Source organism: Molossus molossus, unplaced genomic scaffold, assembly GCF_014108415.1.
Source record: "Molossus molossus isolate mMolMol1 unplaced genomic scaffold, mMolMol1.p scaffold_m16_p_22, whole genome shotgun sequence".
NCBI lineage: Eukaryota > Metazoa > Chordata > Mammalia > Chiroptera > Molossidae > Molossus > Molossus molossus.
In genome coordinates, this window is record NW_023425358.1 from 5,627,871 (window position 1) to 5,646,022 (window position 18,152).

The 18,152-nt window shown below is 43.9% G+C and overlaps 1 protein-coding gene across 1 annotated transcript in view; it reads right to left on the minus strand.

Annotated features, from left to right (window-relative positions):
- Window positions 1-279: 279 nt before the first annotated feature.
- The window catches only part of GLB1L3 (galactosidase beta 1 like 3), a 33,975-nt gene continuing 16,102 nt past the window's right edge, over window positions 280-18,152 (minus strand). Inside the window, exons 10-20 of the mRNA XM_036277253.1 lie at window positions 12,620-12,704; window positions 9,599-9,736; window positions 8,930-9,010; window positions 8,137-8,243; window positions 6,903-7,043; window positions 6,496-6,567; window positions 5,912-5,990; window positions 5,369-5,456; window positions 4,951-5,062; window positions 490-606; window positions 280-345 (exon numbers count right to left, since the gene is read on the minus strand). Coding sequence (XP_036133146.1) covers window positions 280-345; window positions 490-606; window positions 4,951-5,062; window positions 5,369-5,456; window positions 5,912-5,990; window positions 6,496-6,567; window positions 6,903-7,043; window positions 8,137-8,243; window positions 8,930-9,010; window positions 9,599-9,736; window positions 12,620-12,704 — 1,086 coding nt within the window. The remainder of the gene's footprint in view (window positions 346-489; window positions 607-4,950; window positions 5,063-5,368; window positions 5,457-5,911; window positions 5,991-6,495; window positions 6,568-6,902; window positions 7,044-8,136; window positions 8,244-8,929; window positions 9,011-9,598; window positions 9,737-12,619; window positions 12,705-18,152) is intronic.

Consider the following 18,152-nt stretch of genomic DNA (forward strand, 5'->3'; position numbering starts at 1 on the left):
TTCCTAAAGGCACATTTAATTAGAGAATAAAAACCTGCTAAGGATTAAGCTTTAACTAGGTAAATTAGTCACTGAAGATATGAAGACTTTTTTAAGCCTAAAGATAGACATCATATGGCTACACTACAATAAACATAACAGTTTCCCTACTGAATGTTATTTTCACATATTTGCTATTGCAGACAATAGTGTATTTGATAGTCTAGACACAAATCTTCCTCCTGAAAAACTGCTTGTAGACGAACTCCAACAATCCACAAAATAGGTTATAACGCAGTCTTAAAGTTTGGGTATATTTGTAGTTTGGATGTCAAAACCACTCTCACTGCTTTCAAACAGGATGATCTAGGAAGAAAAAAGAGAGGCTAACTGTAAGAAAGTGTGAGCCCATTTGATACAGGATGAGAAAGACACAGCACTTTGCATTCCAGGGATGAAGGCAGATCCGGACATTTCTGACACATAAAGGCAGGGGTGGGAGTAACTCACCTCATTGCCTTCTGGGTGAAGCCAGGCACCAGGAAGGTAAAGTGTTTCCTGTGGTCCAATGTTCCAATATCGCCCAAGGTTGCGTCCATTAATGAACACAAATCCGTAAGTCCAGTTCTGGAAGGGATGGAGGCTTGAGACATGGGAACAGATTCACACTGGCAACGTAAAATCTAAGGTACTTGAGGAGGGAGAACAAGACTGAGATGCTTCGTGGCACTGAGAGTGAAAGTGAGTTTACAAGGGGATGGGTTCTAGAAGTTTTACCCTGTTGTACCTGGTCTAGGGATGGCAAAGAAAAACATGAACCAACCTTTCAGTGCTAATGTTACTATTGTTCCTGCCCTGTGATATATAATGCTGCGTATGATTTTTAAAGCAAGTCTTCTGATTCCAGTACTGAGTAACAGAGATGAACACTACTGCTGACAACAGCCTTAAAAGCTACACAGTTTTCAAGTCTGTTTGCAATACAATGAAGAATTACAGGACCAAAATCTTGAAGAAAACTGAGAAACAAGAAGACATTGAAGCAGTTTCTCTGCTAGAGACATCTGCTTGTTCAGGAAGAAGTGGCTGAGAAGCTGAGCAGAACTTTTCACAGCCTCACAAGTTTAGAGGAACAAAAAGTGGATACCAGGGAACCTTATTAAATAATATACACTCTGGGTTAGGAACCTGAGGGGCTACACCCTAGGAGAAGAGTAAGCTAGAAATAGTCCAGTCCCTGGATAGAAGCCTTGATTCAAATCATTTCAGTCTTTGTAACTGTAGTAGGTCTAGTGTCCCTAGTTACCTCAAGAACTGGGTGTAAATACTCTGACATCATCTGAGGCCTTGAATTATTTCTAGCACTTTTCATAATGTCCAGCACTCAACTAACAAATAATCAAGCAGATGGGGAGGGAGACAATATAATAAAAATGAAGAGGAACAATAGGCAATAAACATAGATGCACAGGAGATACATAAAATGGATTTACAAGTCACAGGCTTTGAAATAACTATGTCTATTAAACTAGTATGTCAAAAGAGATAAAAGATGACTTAGAATTTTGACAGAGAAGTGGAAACTATAAAAAAAAGACTATGGTTTATTATCAATAAGACAAGAAGTAACAAGTGTTGAGGAGGTTGTGGAGAAAAAGAAATACTCATGCACTCCTGGCGGGAATGTAAACTGGTACAGCCACTATGGACAACAGTATGAAGGTTCCTCAAAAGATACATGTCCCTTTTTGTTCATTGCAGCATTATTCATGGTTGCCAAGACATGGGAATAACCCAAGTGTCTTTCGATGAATAACTAGGTAAAGAAGATGTGGTAGATATAAAGATGAAATACTGCCATTTTCAAAAACATGAGCGAATCTTAAGAATATCATGCTGAGCAAAATCACTTAGGTAGAAAAGAACAAGAATCATTATTTCACTCATATGTGGGATATACAACAGAAAGCAACAAATGAAAAAAACAAAACAAACATACAAGCAGACCAAAAAAACTCATTGACACAGAAACAACATGGTGGTTACCAGAGGGGAAGGCAGGAGAGGTTGAGGAGAGTAAAGGGAGTCAGATATATGGTGATGGAAAAATATTAAACTTTGGGTGATGAGCACACAATGCAGCATACAGATGATGTGTTATAATATTATACACATAAAACTTATATAATCTCATTAACCCAGTAATTAATGGGTTAATAAATTTAATTTAAAAGTTTGCAAATAAAAAAGGCTATAGTTATAGAACAAAAATCTAGAACTAAAAAAATGTAATAATAAAAATTAAGAATTTGGCAGATGTTTTGAATAGAAGATTAGATAAACTAAATAGAGAATATAGCTAAATAGAGAATTAATTAGCTGAATATTAAGATAAAAGAAATTTTTCAAAATTAAGCTCAGAGGGAAAAAAAAAAAGAGAGAAATCCACAAGACAAGAAGAGAAAAAAAGGATTATTGCAAAATGGTCTCTCATCAGAGTCTCTGAAATATTTCAGTTGAAAGAAAAACATTGCTGGACTAGATTTTAAATAAAGCAGTTATATGCTATGTATAATAAAATAATCTAAAATACAGCTGCATAGTATTCCATTGTGTATATGTACCACCGCTTTTTTATCCTATCTACTGATGAACATTTGGGCTGTTTCCAGACCTTAGCTATTGTAAATAGTGCTGCTATGAACATGGGGGTACATATATTCTTTCTGATTGGTGTTTCAGGCTTCTTAGGGTATACTCCTAGAAGTGGGATCACTGGGTCAAATGGCAGTTCAATTTTTAATTTTTTGAGGTAACACCATATTGTTTTCCATAGTGGCTGCACCAGTCTGCATTCCCACCAGCAGTGTCCTAGAGTCCCCTTTTCTCCACACCCTCCCCAGCACTTGTGGTTTGATGATTTGTTGATGGCAGCCATTCTGGCAGGTGTGGGGTGATACCTCAGTCGTTTTAATTTGCATCTCTCTGATGATTAGTGACATTGAGCATTTTTTTTCATATGTCTCTTTGCCATTTGTCTCTTTAGGTACTCTGCCCATATTTTAATTGGGTTCTTTGTCTTTTTTTGTTGAGTTGTATGAGTACTCTACATATTTTGGAAATTAACCCCTTATCTGATGTATCACTGGCAATTATGCTCTCCCATAGAGTGGGTCGCCTTTCCTTTGAGATGACATGGAGGGACCTGGAAAGTATTATCCTAAGCAAAACAAGTCAAACAGAGAAAGACAAGTATCATATGATCTCTCTTATTTGTAGAATATAGTGAACATAACAGTCTGAAGAACAGGGTAGTCCCAGAGACGTGGAAGTAGGGTACAGACTGACAATCCTCAGGAGAGGGGGTGGGGGGGAGACAAACCACAGAACTTATATGCATGTATACATGACCAATGGACATGGACAATAAAACTGGGGCCATGGTGGGGAGGGAGGGAGAGGAGGGTGTCAATGGGGGAAAAAGGAGAAACATCTGTAACAAAAATAAATTTAAAAAATAAAAAAAAGAAGAAATAATAATAAAAAAAAAATCTAAAATACAAAGACATTGGAAAATAAAACAATAGAAAAGATATCATAGGTAAACTTTAGCCTGGCAGGTGTAGCTCAGTGGTTGAGCGTTGACCCATGCACCGAGAGGTCACCGGTTCGATTCTGGGTCATAGCACATGCCCAGGTTGTGGGCCAGATCCCCAGTGGGGAACATGCAGGAGGAGGCCAATCAATGTTCTCTTTCATTGATGTTTCTATCTCTCTCTCTCTACAACCAATAAAAAATATTTTTTTTTTTTAAAAAAAGAATGTAGGTGAGTTTGAAGAACTTCCACCCTTTGCTCTCTACAGCTTGTTGTTATTTGATTTTTTCCATTGTGTTTTGATATATCATTTTTTCATCACTAAAAATTTTAATATGGGTAGGAGGATGAGTAATTGTTACATTACTAAAAGCAATTCTGAAATTACAAGGAAAGTGGTTTATAGGAGACAGGTTTTAGTGGAATTTCAAAAGTTTCCCAAACAGGTAGATTGATTTTTTTTCAATTACAGTTTACATTCAATATTATTCTATATTAGTTTCAGGTGTACGGCACAGCGGTTAGACAGTCATATATTTACAAAGTGGTTCCCCAAAAATTTCAAGTATCCACCTGGCCCCATACATAGTTGTTACATGTGTTCCCTATGCTGTACTTTACATCCCCATGACTATTCTGTATCTACCAATTTGTTGTTGTTTTTTAAATCCTCACCCAAGGATACTTTTCCATTTATCTTCATATAGAGTGCGAGGGAGAGAGAGAGGGGGAAACATCGATGTAAGAGAGACATATCGCCTCCCGCACGAACCCAACCAGGGGCTGGGCACCAAACCGCCACCGAGGGATGTGCCCCTGACCGGAATCGAACCCAAGACCCTTTGATCTTCAGGCAAACGCTCTAAAGTCTATCCATTGAGCCAAACCGTCCAGGGCCCAATTTGTACTTCTTAATCCCTTCCCCTTTCCACCTAGCCCCTCAATACCACTCCCCTCTGGCAATTTTTGAACAATGATAAATTAGAAGCATTGAGAGGTGTTGGATAGCTTGGTTGGAGGTGAGGAAGAAAGGGAAGTATACTGGCCAAGAACACTATGGCTTTGCTCCAGGACTCTTTAGGAAAGAACAGGGAAGAGATAAACCGAAGAACTTATATGCATATATGCATAACCAAAGGACACAGACAACAATGCCATGGGGGCGGGGCGGGGCGGGGCGGGAGGGGGGTGTCAATGGGGGAAAAACGGAGAGACATCTGTAACAAAAATAAATAATTGATTAAAATAAATAAATAAAATGTTCATAGGGAGAAAAGAAAAAATAGGTGTAACAAAAGAAAAACAAACAATAAAATGCATTTTAAAAAGAAAGAGTAGGTGTTGGAAAAACCAGAGAGAAGGGCTGCTCACTTACTGACAGGCTCAGGAAGGTGTCCATGGGAGAAGAGCCAGCCTCCAAGGTGCCGAGATAGAAGGCAGGGCCCGGATGGCTGTCTGCGATGGGCCTCCAGGGGACAGCGCGGAGCCTGGGGAAAGGGCACAGCCTTGAGGGAGAGAAGAGCCCTTTCCCAATTCTAGTCCCAGCATGGAACCCAGACCTCCCATGCAGGGACTAGGATTCTGTTTCACTGGGCCATAGAAGACTAGAAGCGTTCAAGTTAGAAACAGGAGACTTTTTGTAGGAGTCCAGTCCTGATTCTAAAGACTACAATCCTGAGTACATCATTTCAGGTCTCTGAATCTTGCGCTCTTTATCTGCAAAGTGAAGACTTTGAAGTCTCTGAGTTCCCTGATCCTTCCAAGCATCTACTGGGAGTTAAGTGGGAACATACCTCTCAAAAAAGCTCGTTTTCATTTCCAGAGAATAAATAGTGAAATCCTCCAGGATAATCCCATTGATGGTAACAGGTCCAACTATCCCTGAGAGCGGGAGGAAGGGAAGAGAAGACCATTAGGCACTGGATATTCTGTGTCTAGACAAAGAAATGCAGACTGCATACACCTGTGACAAAGGTTCAGCCATGAGGGCAAACACTTGTCTGACTTGCTGTGACTGCAGGTTTCTTGTTGTATGTTTTCATCCTATGGAGGAAGTTCCCTACTATTATCAGAGCTTTTTCTGAAATTCCCAAAATGAGCCTAGATCCTGCTCCAGGACAAGCCGGCACCCAACATACCTCCCCACTTCCCTGCTCTGGAGAACTGAAGGAGGCAGGACAACAAAGCGGGAAGGAGTCTGCACCTTCGGTCCTGGGACCTAAGTCTCCCGTGGCCTACGTGGCTCGTCTCCCCGCCCAGCCCCAACACAGCCCCAGTCTTCGTTCCAAGTAACCATGAAGAGAAATGACAGCCTGTCTCTCAGGCCCAGAGCCCACCTTTCTGCTGGCCTTGAATTTTCCATGAATAATTGACTCGTCCTTGATTCTCCACCAGGATCCTTAGAAGTTGACATTCCTGTTGGGGACCCAGCAGTTCATGGAAACTACAGTCATGCAGGGGGTGTACTCTAGATCCCATTCTTGCCTCTGAGTCCCAGGTAGAAAGACAAGCAAGTGAGAGATGAGGACGCTCCCGAACCAGCGGCTCTCCTTCTCTCTTAAGGCCCATATGTTCCTATTCCACACTCAGTCTCTCCTTCCTTCCGCTGGTCGGCCTTAGGGAAGGCGGAGAGACTCTGCTGTGCCTTCGACAGAGACCTGACCAATGGCTGATGGTTGACTCGGGGCTTAATGGGGAAATTCCGTTTCACTGAAACATGTATACTACAGCTACTGGTACATCTGGGCCTGGAGCTGCCATTGTGCTGATAGCTCTAAACAGCACTTCCTGCTGGGACTCTAAGTGACAAGGGATACCAGAGGGCAGTGGTACAGAAAAGAGGCAGTCTATCTCAGAATCAGGTGGTGCTTGCATTTGAGTTGGAGGTCTAGGGCAGCATCTAGATTCTTGAACTACATACCCTGATTTCAGGAATATTCAACTTCTGATCAACATCATTCAGAAATCCTATATTTGTCTCATTCAAAAACACCTGCAAAAGAAGAGCTGGTGTCAGACTGGTAGGCCTCCCTGAAGAAAGGAGAAGAGAGGCTCTGGTTTAGGGAGGAGGTCATCACAAAGGAAGAGACCAGCCTTGGTGCCCACAGATGGCTGGAGGCGGACAGGGAGGCCCCAACAGACTTAGGTTATGATAAAGCAGAAAGCAAGTCTCTTTGGTTTGACTTCATATTTTCAATGTCTCACACATAGCAGGTGCTTAAACATACTATTACACAGTAAAGTTGACCAGTGACTGACCACCCTCCCCAGTAGAAAAGTTAGGCTACATGTCCTTCTTACCTCCATAGACAGCCCGCTGGCCCCTACCTGTGCTGAATCTTGAACATTAGCACGGAGGTAACCTCCAAAGCAGATGAAAGTCTCATAAAGCACAAACCCATAGGACTGACCACTCCCATTGTTTATGGGAAGATTCTCCATGTTGACTGGTTGATGAGCTATGACTGGCTGTGAGAGACACGGCAGAGACAGGACCAGGGTGATGAGAAGTCAGGATCCTTCCTCCTAAGACCCGCCTTTTTTACTGTACCTCCTAATGATCCCCAAAGCTCTTCAGAGGAGAAATGCTGAAACCGATACTATGTGATAATGTTTTATATCTGCACTGACCAGGAAACTCAGGGACTGTGGGGGGCATAGTAGAGGGCACAACTGCTGTAATCATGAGAATTAACAAAGTAAATAAGTTGTGTTCTAACATAACTTAAGTTGAATAAAGAATAATGCACCAGCCCTGGCTGGTTTGGCTCAGCGGTTAGAGCGTCGGCCTGCAGACCAACGAGTCACGAGTTCTATTCCAGCCAAGGGCACGTACCTCAGTTGTGGTTCGTCTGGCCCTGGTCAGGGTCATGCAGGAGGCAACCAGTCGATGTGTCTCTCTCACATCCATGTTTCTCTCTCTCTCCCCCCCCTCTTTTTCTCCCTCCCTCCCTCTCACTGTATCTGAAGATAAATAGAAAAATAAAACAGACAACAAAAAAATCAACAAAGAATACTGCACTAAACAAACATTTATTTAGCACCTACAATGTGGCAGGCACTTCTTTTTATCTAAAATGGTGATAGAAGAGGTAAAATCAATATGAATTCAAGAGCTGACATTTTTCAAACAATTTCCACCTTTTCTTTAACATAGGGCCGGTAGTCTAATTTTAAAGAGAGAGCAGGACCTGTGGCATTTCCCTGAGTTGGCATAGTGGATGAAGAAGATTCAGAAACTCAATTTCATAGTTCCTAGCTCAGCAGCCTTTCCCGTGTGGATCACGCAGGCCCCACAAAAGCATTCACCAGATGGGCTCATCTGAACTGGGAAATGTGATCCTCTAATATCCTGCCTCTCTCCCCACCCCCACTCATTCTTCAAGTTCAAGCCCCTTCATAGTCCATCAGGAAGGAGTTGTGGGTCCTACCCCATAGTTCTAAATTGGGACGAAACGCAGAGAATTCGTTTTCACACGTTCAATAAAAAGCCCTTGAAAGACTCTCCACTCTGTGGCCCACGGCCTCCTCTCCCCCAGTCCAGTGCCCCGGCAGAGCTCACCTCATCTAAGGACGGCAGGACATCCCACAGCGGCAAGAAAACAGATGGTTTCACAGGAGGGTACACAGCCTTCGGGGTGAGCTTGGGTAAGGGGGGCAGGGGCAACGCTGCAATGAAAATGGGCCACGGGGCAAGAAGTGCCTGAACTAACTACTGACTTCTGCAAGCCTCCCCCTCCCTACCCGTGAAGTCATGCAGCCCAGGACCAGCATGAGAAACGGGTCCTACCCTGGTACATGGCTATACTTCTCCAAGGGTGATGAGGAACTGTCAAGAACTAAGTCAGAGCCATTCTGTTCACACAGATGGCTGACAGCACACCCTGAGCAGGTGGTGTCGGCCACACAGACTGAAGGCTCACAGGGGCAAGAGCTCTGCTTTACACCTCTGGGCAACACCAGTGCACACTAAGGTTCTAGCACATAGTAGATGGTTAATTAACATTATTTAAATAAATTAAATTAAACAGAATTATTTTTTGCTATTGTATAGAAAGGTGATTATGCTATACATCATATGAAGAGCTTTACGAATAGAAACTTAATTTTCACAATCATGGTAGGAGAAGACTATCATTGTCTTCACGTTTGGGGGAAGAAACTGAGGCTGAAAGGGCTTAAAAACACTCGTGCAAAACCACAGAGCTTTTATGTGGGGAAACCAGGATTTGAACTTAAGTGACTCTTGCTCTGAAACATTTCATTAAGCTTTGCCCATAGGGGAATCCTTCCCTTTCCTCGCCCTTCCAATACGTGAGGAGGGCCAGGCCTCAAGTAAAATGGTTGCTAAGTACCTACGACGGATCCCAGGAGCTTTCGAAGCTTGAAATATTTTTGGGTGTAGTCCCCGGCCTCTGTCAGCACAGCATCATAGTCTGAAAGACACAGGGCACTGTCACCGGCCAGGCAGTCCTGCACAGCAGACCCTGTCTCAGCACTTCAGGCACGAGATGGCCCGAGCCACCAGAGGGAGGCAGAAGACACCAGCTCCACCCTTGGCCCGGTCCATCCCAGGCGAGGCTGGGGTACTGATGCCGATCTAGGAACATTCCCCACCACCTTCCTGTGGATCTGAGGCGGCTGTCACACTGGGCTCGTCCTCTGTTTCACTTGCTAAGGGACACTCTCTTCTTCCCTCAATCTGGACTGTGTATCTGTGTCTACTGATGCCCTACAGCAATCACCATTTGTAATCTGTCTCTCTTGGAAGGTTCAAGTCAAGAGATCAATGCACATGATGAGAGAAGCAAGACTTCAGGTCATGGGCAGCCCCATCTACTGCAATGACAGCCTGTTGGGAGCATTATGAACAGCACAGAAACAAGAAAAATAGATAGAAAAAATCAATACTCAGCATAAATTATAGGTCAAGAACCCAGTAAAGCCAGAATATGTTTTCTGGCCTCCTCTGGTGAGCTCCAGGACCACCTGTGCTGGAAGGGGCCCAAACCCCGATCACTTGCCATAGCTGGTGACAACACCTCTGTGCTCCCCATAATCTGTGGCCCCATTTATGAAACCGAAGTTGGTTCCACCATGGAACATGTACACGTTGAAGGAGATCTCAAATTTGATAAATTCAGACACAGTATTTTTAACATCTGTAGAGGAGAAATATAAGTAGAGAAAATTAAAAATCACCAATTGGAAAACAATGTATTCACTGCTATGTTCACTGTAGCATTATTTACAACAGCCGAGCTATGGAAGCCGCCTAAGAATGCCCATCAGTAGACAACTAAATAAAGAACAGACAGTATGTATATACAAAGGAATATTACTCAGCCATAAGAAGGGTGAAATCTTATCATTTGCAACAACATCAGTAGACCTAAAGAGTATTATGCTCAGTGAAATAAGTCAGACAGAGAAAGACAAATACCATATAATTTCACTTATATGTGGAATCTAAAGAAGAAAATAAATGAACAAACAAAACAGAAACAAAGTCATAGATACAGAGAACAGACTGATGGTTGACAGATGGGAAGGGGGTAGGGGTACTGGGTGAAAAAAAGGTGAAGGGATTAAAAATTATAAATTGGTAGTTACAAAATGATCAAAGGGATATGAAGTACAGCATAGAGAATAGAGTCAATAATATTGTAATAACTATGTATGGTGTCAGGTCAGGGGGAATCACTTCATAAAGTATATAAATGTCTAACCACTATGCATGCTATACACCTGAAACTAATATACAATCATATTTTATGTCAAAAAATAAACATTTAATATCATTAATAAAAAAATTAAAAGAAGACAGAAGTCACTGATGAAATCTTATTATTCTCAGTCACACCCCACAACCAATTTAATTGTTTTGCCCTTCAACCTCCCATAAGATTCTAAGCAAAAAATAGGCGGGATTGGCCAGAACTACTCTAGGCAACCATGTCTTGATTCCTAGAGACTTTTATAAAAATTCTTTTTCTCATCCTGGCCAGTTTGGGTCAGTGGTAGAGCATCAGCCCGTGGACCAATTCTGGCCAATGACATGTACCTTGGTTGTGGTTTATCCCCGGCCCTGGACGGGGTTGTGCAAAAGGCAACCAGTCTGTGTGTCCCTCTCACACTGATATTTCTCTCTCTCTCTCCCTCTCTCCCCTCCTCCTACTCTATCTGAAGATATTTGAGAAAATATCCTCGGGTGAGTATTTTTTTTAAAATTAGTCTGGCCGGTGTGGCTCAGTGGTTGTCAACCCCTGCACCAAGAGGTCGCCGGTTCAATCCTGGTCAGGACACATACCCAGGTTGTAGGCCCGATCCCCAGTGGGGAGCATGCAGGAGGCAGCCAATCAATGCTCTCTCTCATCGATGTTTCTATCTTTCTCTCACTTCCTCTCTCTCTAAAATCAATAAAGGAAAAAAATTTTTTTTAATTTTTTCTTTTTTTTTTTTTTTAATTTTTTATTTTTTATCCTCACTCGAGGATATTTTTCCATTTTTTGTACAGATAGAGTGGGAAGGAGAGAGAGAGAGAAACATCGACGTGAAGGGACACATCGAGTGGCTGCCACCCGTACGACCAACCAGGGCCGGGGACAAACTGTAACCGAAGTACGTGCCCTTAGCGAGAACTGAAGCCGGGTCTCTCCGGACCTCAGGCTGACGCTCTAACCGCTGAGCCAAACCCGCCAGGGCTTAATTATTTTTCTTATGGACATAATTGGACTCCTAACTATATATATTAAATAATAGCCTAAGAACCCTTACGTCATTTAAACATCTAATGTCCATTATGACTTTTGAAATTGCATAAATAGTGTCCCCTTATCACTACCTTCTAGGGTATATCTCTGAGGACACTGATTCAGGACCTCTGCAATAACCCAAGTGGCGGTCAGTCTCTAGCCACAGAAACCCTGGCTCTGGCGCCATGACTTAACAGGTGTGATCATCTTTCCACTGGCCCTGGAAAGCAGGATGGTGAGAAGTCAGATGTGGGTGCAACTCTGGCTCTGTTCTTTACTGTTGGTAGGACCCTGCACAGCCTGCTTTTTCTCTCAGAGCCTCTCGTCCTTATTTGTTAAATGAAGGTCCTAATTCCTACTGACTCCAGCATAGGGCTGATGAGAGAATGAACTGCTGAGCGAATATATGTAAGAAACATGTCATAGTGTGTGACATACAAATGATCAGAGACACATTGTTTGGGTGATGGAAGTGGGGGTGGGGTACTATTTTTCAGGCCAAAGCAGACTTTTCTCAGTTGCTCAAGACTTTTCAATGGTTCTCTTTCCTTCAGGTACAAGTGAGCTTGTTTTCATAACAGTGAGCAAAATCTCTGGAATAGCAAAATACTTTTATTGACAACAGCTGCCAGGCACTGATCCGAGTGGTGTACATGGATCGCCATACTTAGTCTTCACACGAGCCCATGCGGTGAGCCACGTGATAATCCACATTTGGGGACGAGGACACACACTCAGGAGGGAAGGAAAGCTGCCCTGGCCATGTGGTCAGTGCTGCAGTGCTGGGACTGTCATCCTGACCCCTCTGGCTCCGGGATCTACCCTCTCGACCATCACTGCTGATCTTCCGACAATTACTGCCACGTCTGACAGCTCCCCAGCAACGGCCTGCGCACTTTCCAGAGACGACTAAGACTTTTGGCAAATGCATCCCATTCTTCAGAGATGTCATCTTCACAGAGACCCTTCTGTGACCACCTTGACCCCTCTCTGCAGGTATGCCCCTGGCTTTTCTCTCCTGTCTCCTCTTTGTCTGCTTCAAAGCAGTTATCAGATATTGATTGCTTTACTTCTTACTACTTTACTACTTTAATTCTTGGCAGTTCCACTAAAGTACAAGCTCCCTGGGGGTAGTAACTGTTATTCACCAGTACACCTTCAGGCCTAGCCAAGTCCCTGTACACAGTATGTGTTGAATTACTAGTCCTGATTGAATTAGCTGATTGAACTAGCAGAGAAATGTGTGACTCAGGGTATCTCGACTTGGTCCAAACACTGAGAAACACTTACCATTTGCATCTTTGACTATGTGATGATCTCCCCACATGTCATACCAGCCGACCCAGTATTCCATGACCATAATGGGCTTATTTTTCTAGAAACAAACCAAATAAAATACTAAGTCTGACAAAAAGGGAAAAAAAAGTCGGAAAAACTGAATACAGCACATGAGAGTTTGAGGAACTTGTGCTTCTCACTTGTTTCCAAGTCAGCCCGACCCCCCTCACCATGACACCTTTGGTTTCTCCACTGCTCCTCACGATCATGATCGCCAGACTCTCCCAGCGTTGAGTGCCTCCCTGCTACACCTGGAGAGCACCTTCTGTGATGCCAACCTCGCCGCATGCGAAGCTGGGACTGGACTACAATTCCTCACGTAGAAACTGAGGCTCAAGGGTCACATTGCTGGTAAGGTCAGCGACACAACTCAGATCCACGTCTGACCCAAACTAGCAGCCGCTGAATTATACTGTCTATTAAATATATTGTTCAAAGGCATCCAAGACGGCAGAGTAGGTGGAAATTACACTCACGTTCTCCCTGGACCAAAATTACAACTAAGTTATAGAAAAATCAGCCTGGATAACCATATGAAGACTAGCTGAATAGAAGTAAACACGTTGAGACTGGCAGGAGGGGCAGAGATGCAAAAGGGGTGAGCTCCCACCCACGTGTGGCAGGCGACTGAGAATCTGGAGAAATATCTTAGCTGCAAAGTTTGCCCCTAAGGAGCGAGGGGTCTCGGCCCCGTGCTGGGCTCCCCAGCCTGGAACACCAGTGCTGGGAAGAGGAGCCCATATAACATCCAGCTGTGAAAATCAGCATACTCTCTCTGCCCAGGGGAGATGGGAGTCGGCCAGAAACCCAGGTGTTCTAGGACCAGCACCCCCAGGCATTCGCCCTGGGCTTCAGCTGAGGGACAGCAGCTCACAGCACACTGGAGTCATACAGGGAGAGACTGGGTTGTGTGGCTTTGGGGAGAGGCCTCGGGGGACAGCTGCCAGCGCCCCTGTGCTGAATCCCTCCCCCACAGCACACACAGACACCATCCTTCCTGGTAGAGCATTCCCCTCCATCTGGCATTAGCCTGGGAGCTACACTAGTCCCGCCCTGCAGAGTCCTCGAGGCCCTGCCCTGCCCTGCCCTGCTCCCATAAGGCTCTGGGGCCTGCTGCCAGCAGCCAGTCTGGGCCTGCATTGCAGTCTTTCTTCAGAACTGTTGAGGAATTCCAGGCAAGCTCAGGGTTGCCAGAGACACACAACCAGAAGCTGAGCTGTGGTTTTAGGGCAAGAGATGTCTTCCCACGGACCTGGCAGGTGCAACCATTCCTGTGAAGAGCCCTCCTTCCACATGACCAAATCTTAATCTATTTTAGCCTGATGAACTCTACTGGCTCCAACCAGGTGACTGCTAAGACCCCACCCCACCACAAAGGTCCACAGGCCCCAGGCATGAGGTTGCTGGCCTCAGTGTACTCTAAGACTTTTGCTGAGTGGCCTCAGACCCAGCACTGGTGCCAAGTTAGAAACTGTATCAACCTGGTGAACACCACTCACCACTACCTGGTGACTCATTAAGAAATTGCCTCAGGCAACTCACATAACACCTGAGGCTCTTATAGTGAATGAGCCTAGTGGGTAACCGGTAAGCAGCAACAAATCTTGGGGTGCCTTGGGGCTTTTGCTGAGCAGCCCCAGGCCTGCTACAGGTGACAGAGGAACTCGATATGCCACTTTGCCCCTCCCATGTGCACCTAGGCCCAGCACAGACAGCTATCAATCATGGACCTTTTTGTAGCTCCAAACAGGGAGCCCAGGGTTGCTCTAACATTGACCTACACTGGAGTCCCTCCCCAAAGGCCCCAGTACCAATACACCTGCTGGCTGTCCTCAGCTACATCGGAGCACAGCGTAGTTAGCTCCACTGATGGCACAACAAACTGGAGATCTTGGCAGGCATCAGACCCTGCTGGGGAAAATTCTACTTCTTGGGGTCAGTCTTCAGATAGCAGCTCACACACTATGATCAGGGTCAACTCTCACAGTCAACCAGCCTGAGGTCCAAACCCACCAACAGGTAGGCCAACAGCAATAAAGACTCAATAACATGACCCACACAAGAGACACTCTTAGAATATCCAGATCACATACTCAAGGAGACTGCACCACTCAGCCCACAGGACACCTACCATATAAGGTCACCCTACCAAGACTAGAAGAAATATCAGACCTATCTAATACACAGAAACAAACACGGAGAGGCAGGCCCTGGCCTGTGCAGCTTAGTTGGTTGAGTGTCATTCCATGCACTGAGAAGTAGACTGTTCGATTCCTAGTCTAGGCACATGCCTGGGTTGCAGACTTGATCCCCAGTAGGGGATGTACAGGAGACAGCAATCCATGTTTCTCTCTCATCAATGTTTCTCTCTCTCTCCCTCTTTCTTCTTCTTCTCTCTCTAAAGTCAATAAAAACATATTTTTAAAAAAGATTTAAACAAATACAGAGTGGCAGCCAAAATGGGAAGACAAAAAAGCATGCCCTAATTGAAAGAACAGGATAAATCTCCAGAAAAAGAACTAAATAAAATTCTCAAGAGCCCTGGCCCAGTGGCTCCATTGGCTGGAGCGTCATCTCATACACCGAAAGATTGTGGGTTCAATTACCAGTCAGGGCACATACCTAGGTTGTGGGTTTGAGCCTCAGTCAGGGTGCATATGGGATGCAACCGACTGATGTTTCTCTCTCACATTGATGATTTTTTTCTCTCTCTCTTTAAAAATAAACAATAAGCCCTGGCCGGTTTGGCTCAGCGGTTGGAGCGTCGGCCTGCGGTACAGAGAGACCCGGGATCGGTTCCCGCTAAGGGCACGTACCTCGGTTGCAGTTTGTCCCCGGCCCTGGTTGGTCGTGCCGGTGGCAGCCACTCCATGTGTCCCTTCACATCGATGTTTCTCTCTCTCTCTCTTCCTCTCTCTCCCTCCCGCTCTATCTGAACAAAAAATGACCTCGGGTGAGGATTAAAAAATAAATAAATAAATAAAACAATCAATAAAACATATCCTTGGATGAAGATTTTTTAAAAAATATGCTCAAGAAACTTAGGGGAGCCCTGGCCAGTATGGCTCAGCAGTTAGAGTGCTGGCCTATGGACTGAAGGCTCTTGGGTTCAATTCCTGGTCAAGGGCATGTACCTGGGTTGGAGGTTCAATCCTCGGCTCCAGTGGGGGTTGTGCAGGAAGCAACCAATCGATGTGTCTCTCTCACATCCTCTTTCTCTATCTCCCTCCCTCCCTTCCTATTTAAAAATCAATGGAAAAAACATCCCCAGGTGAAGATTAACAAAAAAAGAAACTTAGGGGAAGAATGGATGAGCTCAGTGAAAACTTCAACAAAGAAATAGTATGCATAAAAATAAAAACATAGAAACCATAAAAAAAACACAGTAAAAAAATGAAGGACACAATATTGAAATGAAACATACACTAGAAGAAATCAACAGTAGATTAAATAAATTAGATTAGAGGATCAAATCAGTGATTTGGAAGACAAGGTAGCAGAAAAACTATCAGAGCAGCCTAAAGAAAAAAAATTTTTTTTAATGAGGATGGTTTAAGGGGCCTCTGGGACAACATCAAGCATGTAACAACATCTGCATCATAAGAGTACCAAAAGGAGAAGAGAGAGAGCAAATGATTGAGAAACTATTTGAGGAAATAATGATTGAAAACTTCCCTAACCTGATGAAGGAAAAGAACACATAAGCACAGAGAGTCCCCCCAAGCAAATAATCCAAAGAGGCCCACACCAATACACATCATAATTAAAATGGCAAAGTTTAAAGACAAACAGAGAATCTTAAAAGCAGCAAGAGAAAAGCACTTAGTTACCTACAAGGGAGTTCCCATAATACTGGCAGTTGATTTCTCAACAGAAACATTTTGGGCCAGAAGGGATTGGCATGAAATACTCAAAGAGATAAAAAGCAAGCATCTACAACTAAGACTATTCTACACGCAAGGCTATCACTCTCTAAAATCAATAAAGGAAAAAAAAGTAAATGGATTAAATGCTCTAAGCAAAATATATAGGATAGCTAAATGGATTAATAAAAGAAAAAAAACAAGACCCATATATAGTCTATCTGAAAGAGATCCACTTCAGATCAGAAGACACACAGAGACAGAATGTAAAATGATGGGACAAGATATTTCATGCAAATAAAAACTGGAGTAGCAATATTTAAATCAGACAATATAGACTTTAAAACAAGGGCTATAATATAAGACAAAGGAGACATTACATAATGATAAAGGGATCAATGGAACAGAATAGAGACCCCAGAGGTAAATCCACACCTATATGGTCAATTAATCTTTAACAAAGAAAGCAAGAACATACAATGGGGCAAAGAAATTCTATTCAATAAATGGTGATGAGAAAATTGGACAGATACATGGGGAAAAATGCAACTAGACCACCAATTTACAGCATACACAAGAAACTCAAAATGGATTAAAGACTTAATTGTCACACCCTTGCCAGTTTGGCTCAGCAGTTAAAGCATCAGCCCACAGGCCAAAGACTTAAATTTCAGACCTGAAATCATAAAACTCTTAGAAGAAAACATAGGTAGTAAAATCTCCGATGTTTCTCTTAGCAATTTATTTTGATATCTCCTCAGACAAGGGAAACAAAAGAAAAAATAAACAAATAGACTACATCAAACTAAAAATGTTTGCACTGAAAGGGAAACCAACAATGGAACTAAAAGGCAGCTGACTGAATGGGAGAAGATACTCACCAATGATACATCCGATAAGGGGTTAATATCCAAAAGTTATAAAGTACTCAGATAATTCAACACCAAAAACAAAACAACAACAACAACAAAAAGAACCCAATTAAAAAGTGGACAGAGGCCCTGGCCAGTTTGGCTCAGCGGTTAGAGCATCGGCCTGCGGTCCGGAGAGACCTGGGTTCGGTTCCCGCTAAGGGCACGTACTTCGGTTGCAGTTTGTCCCCGGCCCTGGTTGGTCGTGCAGGTGGCAGCCACTCGATGTGTCCCTTTCACGTCGATGTTTCTCTCTCTCTCTCTCTTCCTCTCTCTCCCTCCCACTCTATCTGTACAAAAAATGGAAAAATGTCCTCGAGTGAGGAAAAAAAAAAGTGGACAGAGGACTTCCGGTCACGATGGCAGCAGAGGTAAACGCAGTGTCGTGTCCTCCCACAACCACATCAAAGTTACAACTAAACTACAGAACAACCATCATTCAAAGCCTCCTGACATCAAGCTGAAAGGAAGTCCTACAACTACGGAATTAAAGCAGCAGCCACATCCTGACTGGTAGGAGGGGCGGACGCAGATGGGCTGGTCCCACACCCACGTGTGGCGGATAAAAATCAGGAGGATACCTCGGCTGGGAAGATCCTCCCTGAGGACTGAGGGGTCCCTGACCCACACCAGGTGCCCAGCTCAGGATTCCAGTGCCAGGAAGAGAATCCCCATCATTTATGGCTGTAAAACCAGTGGGAACTGAGGCTG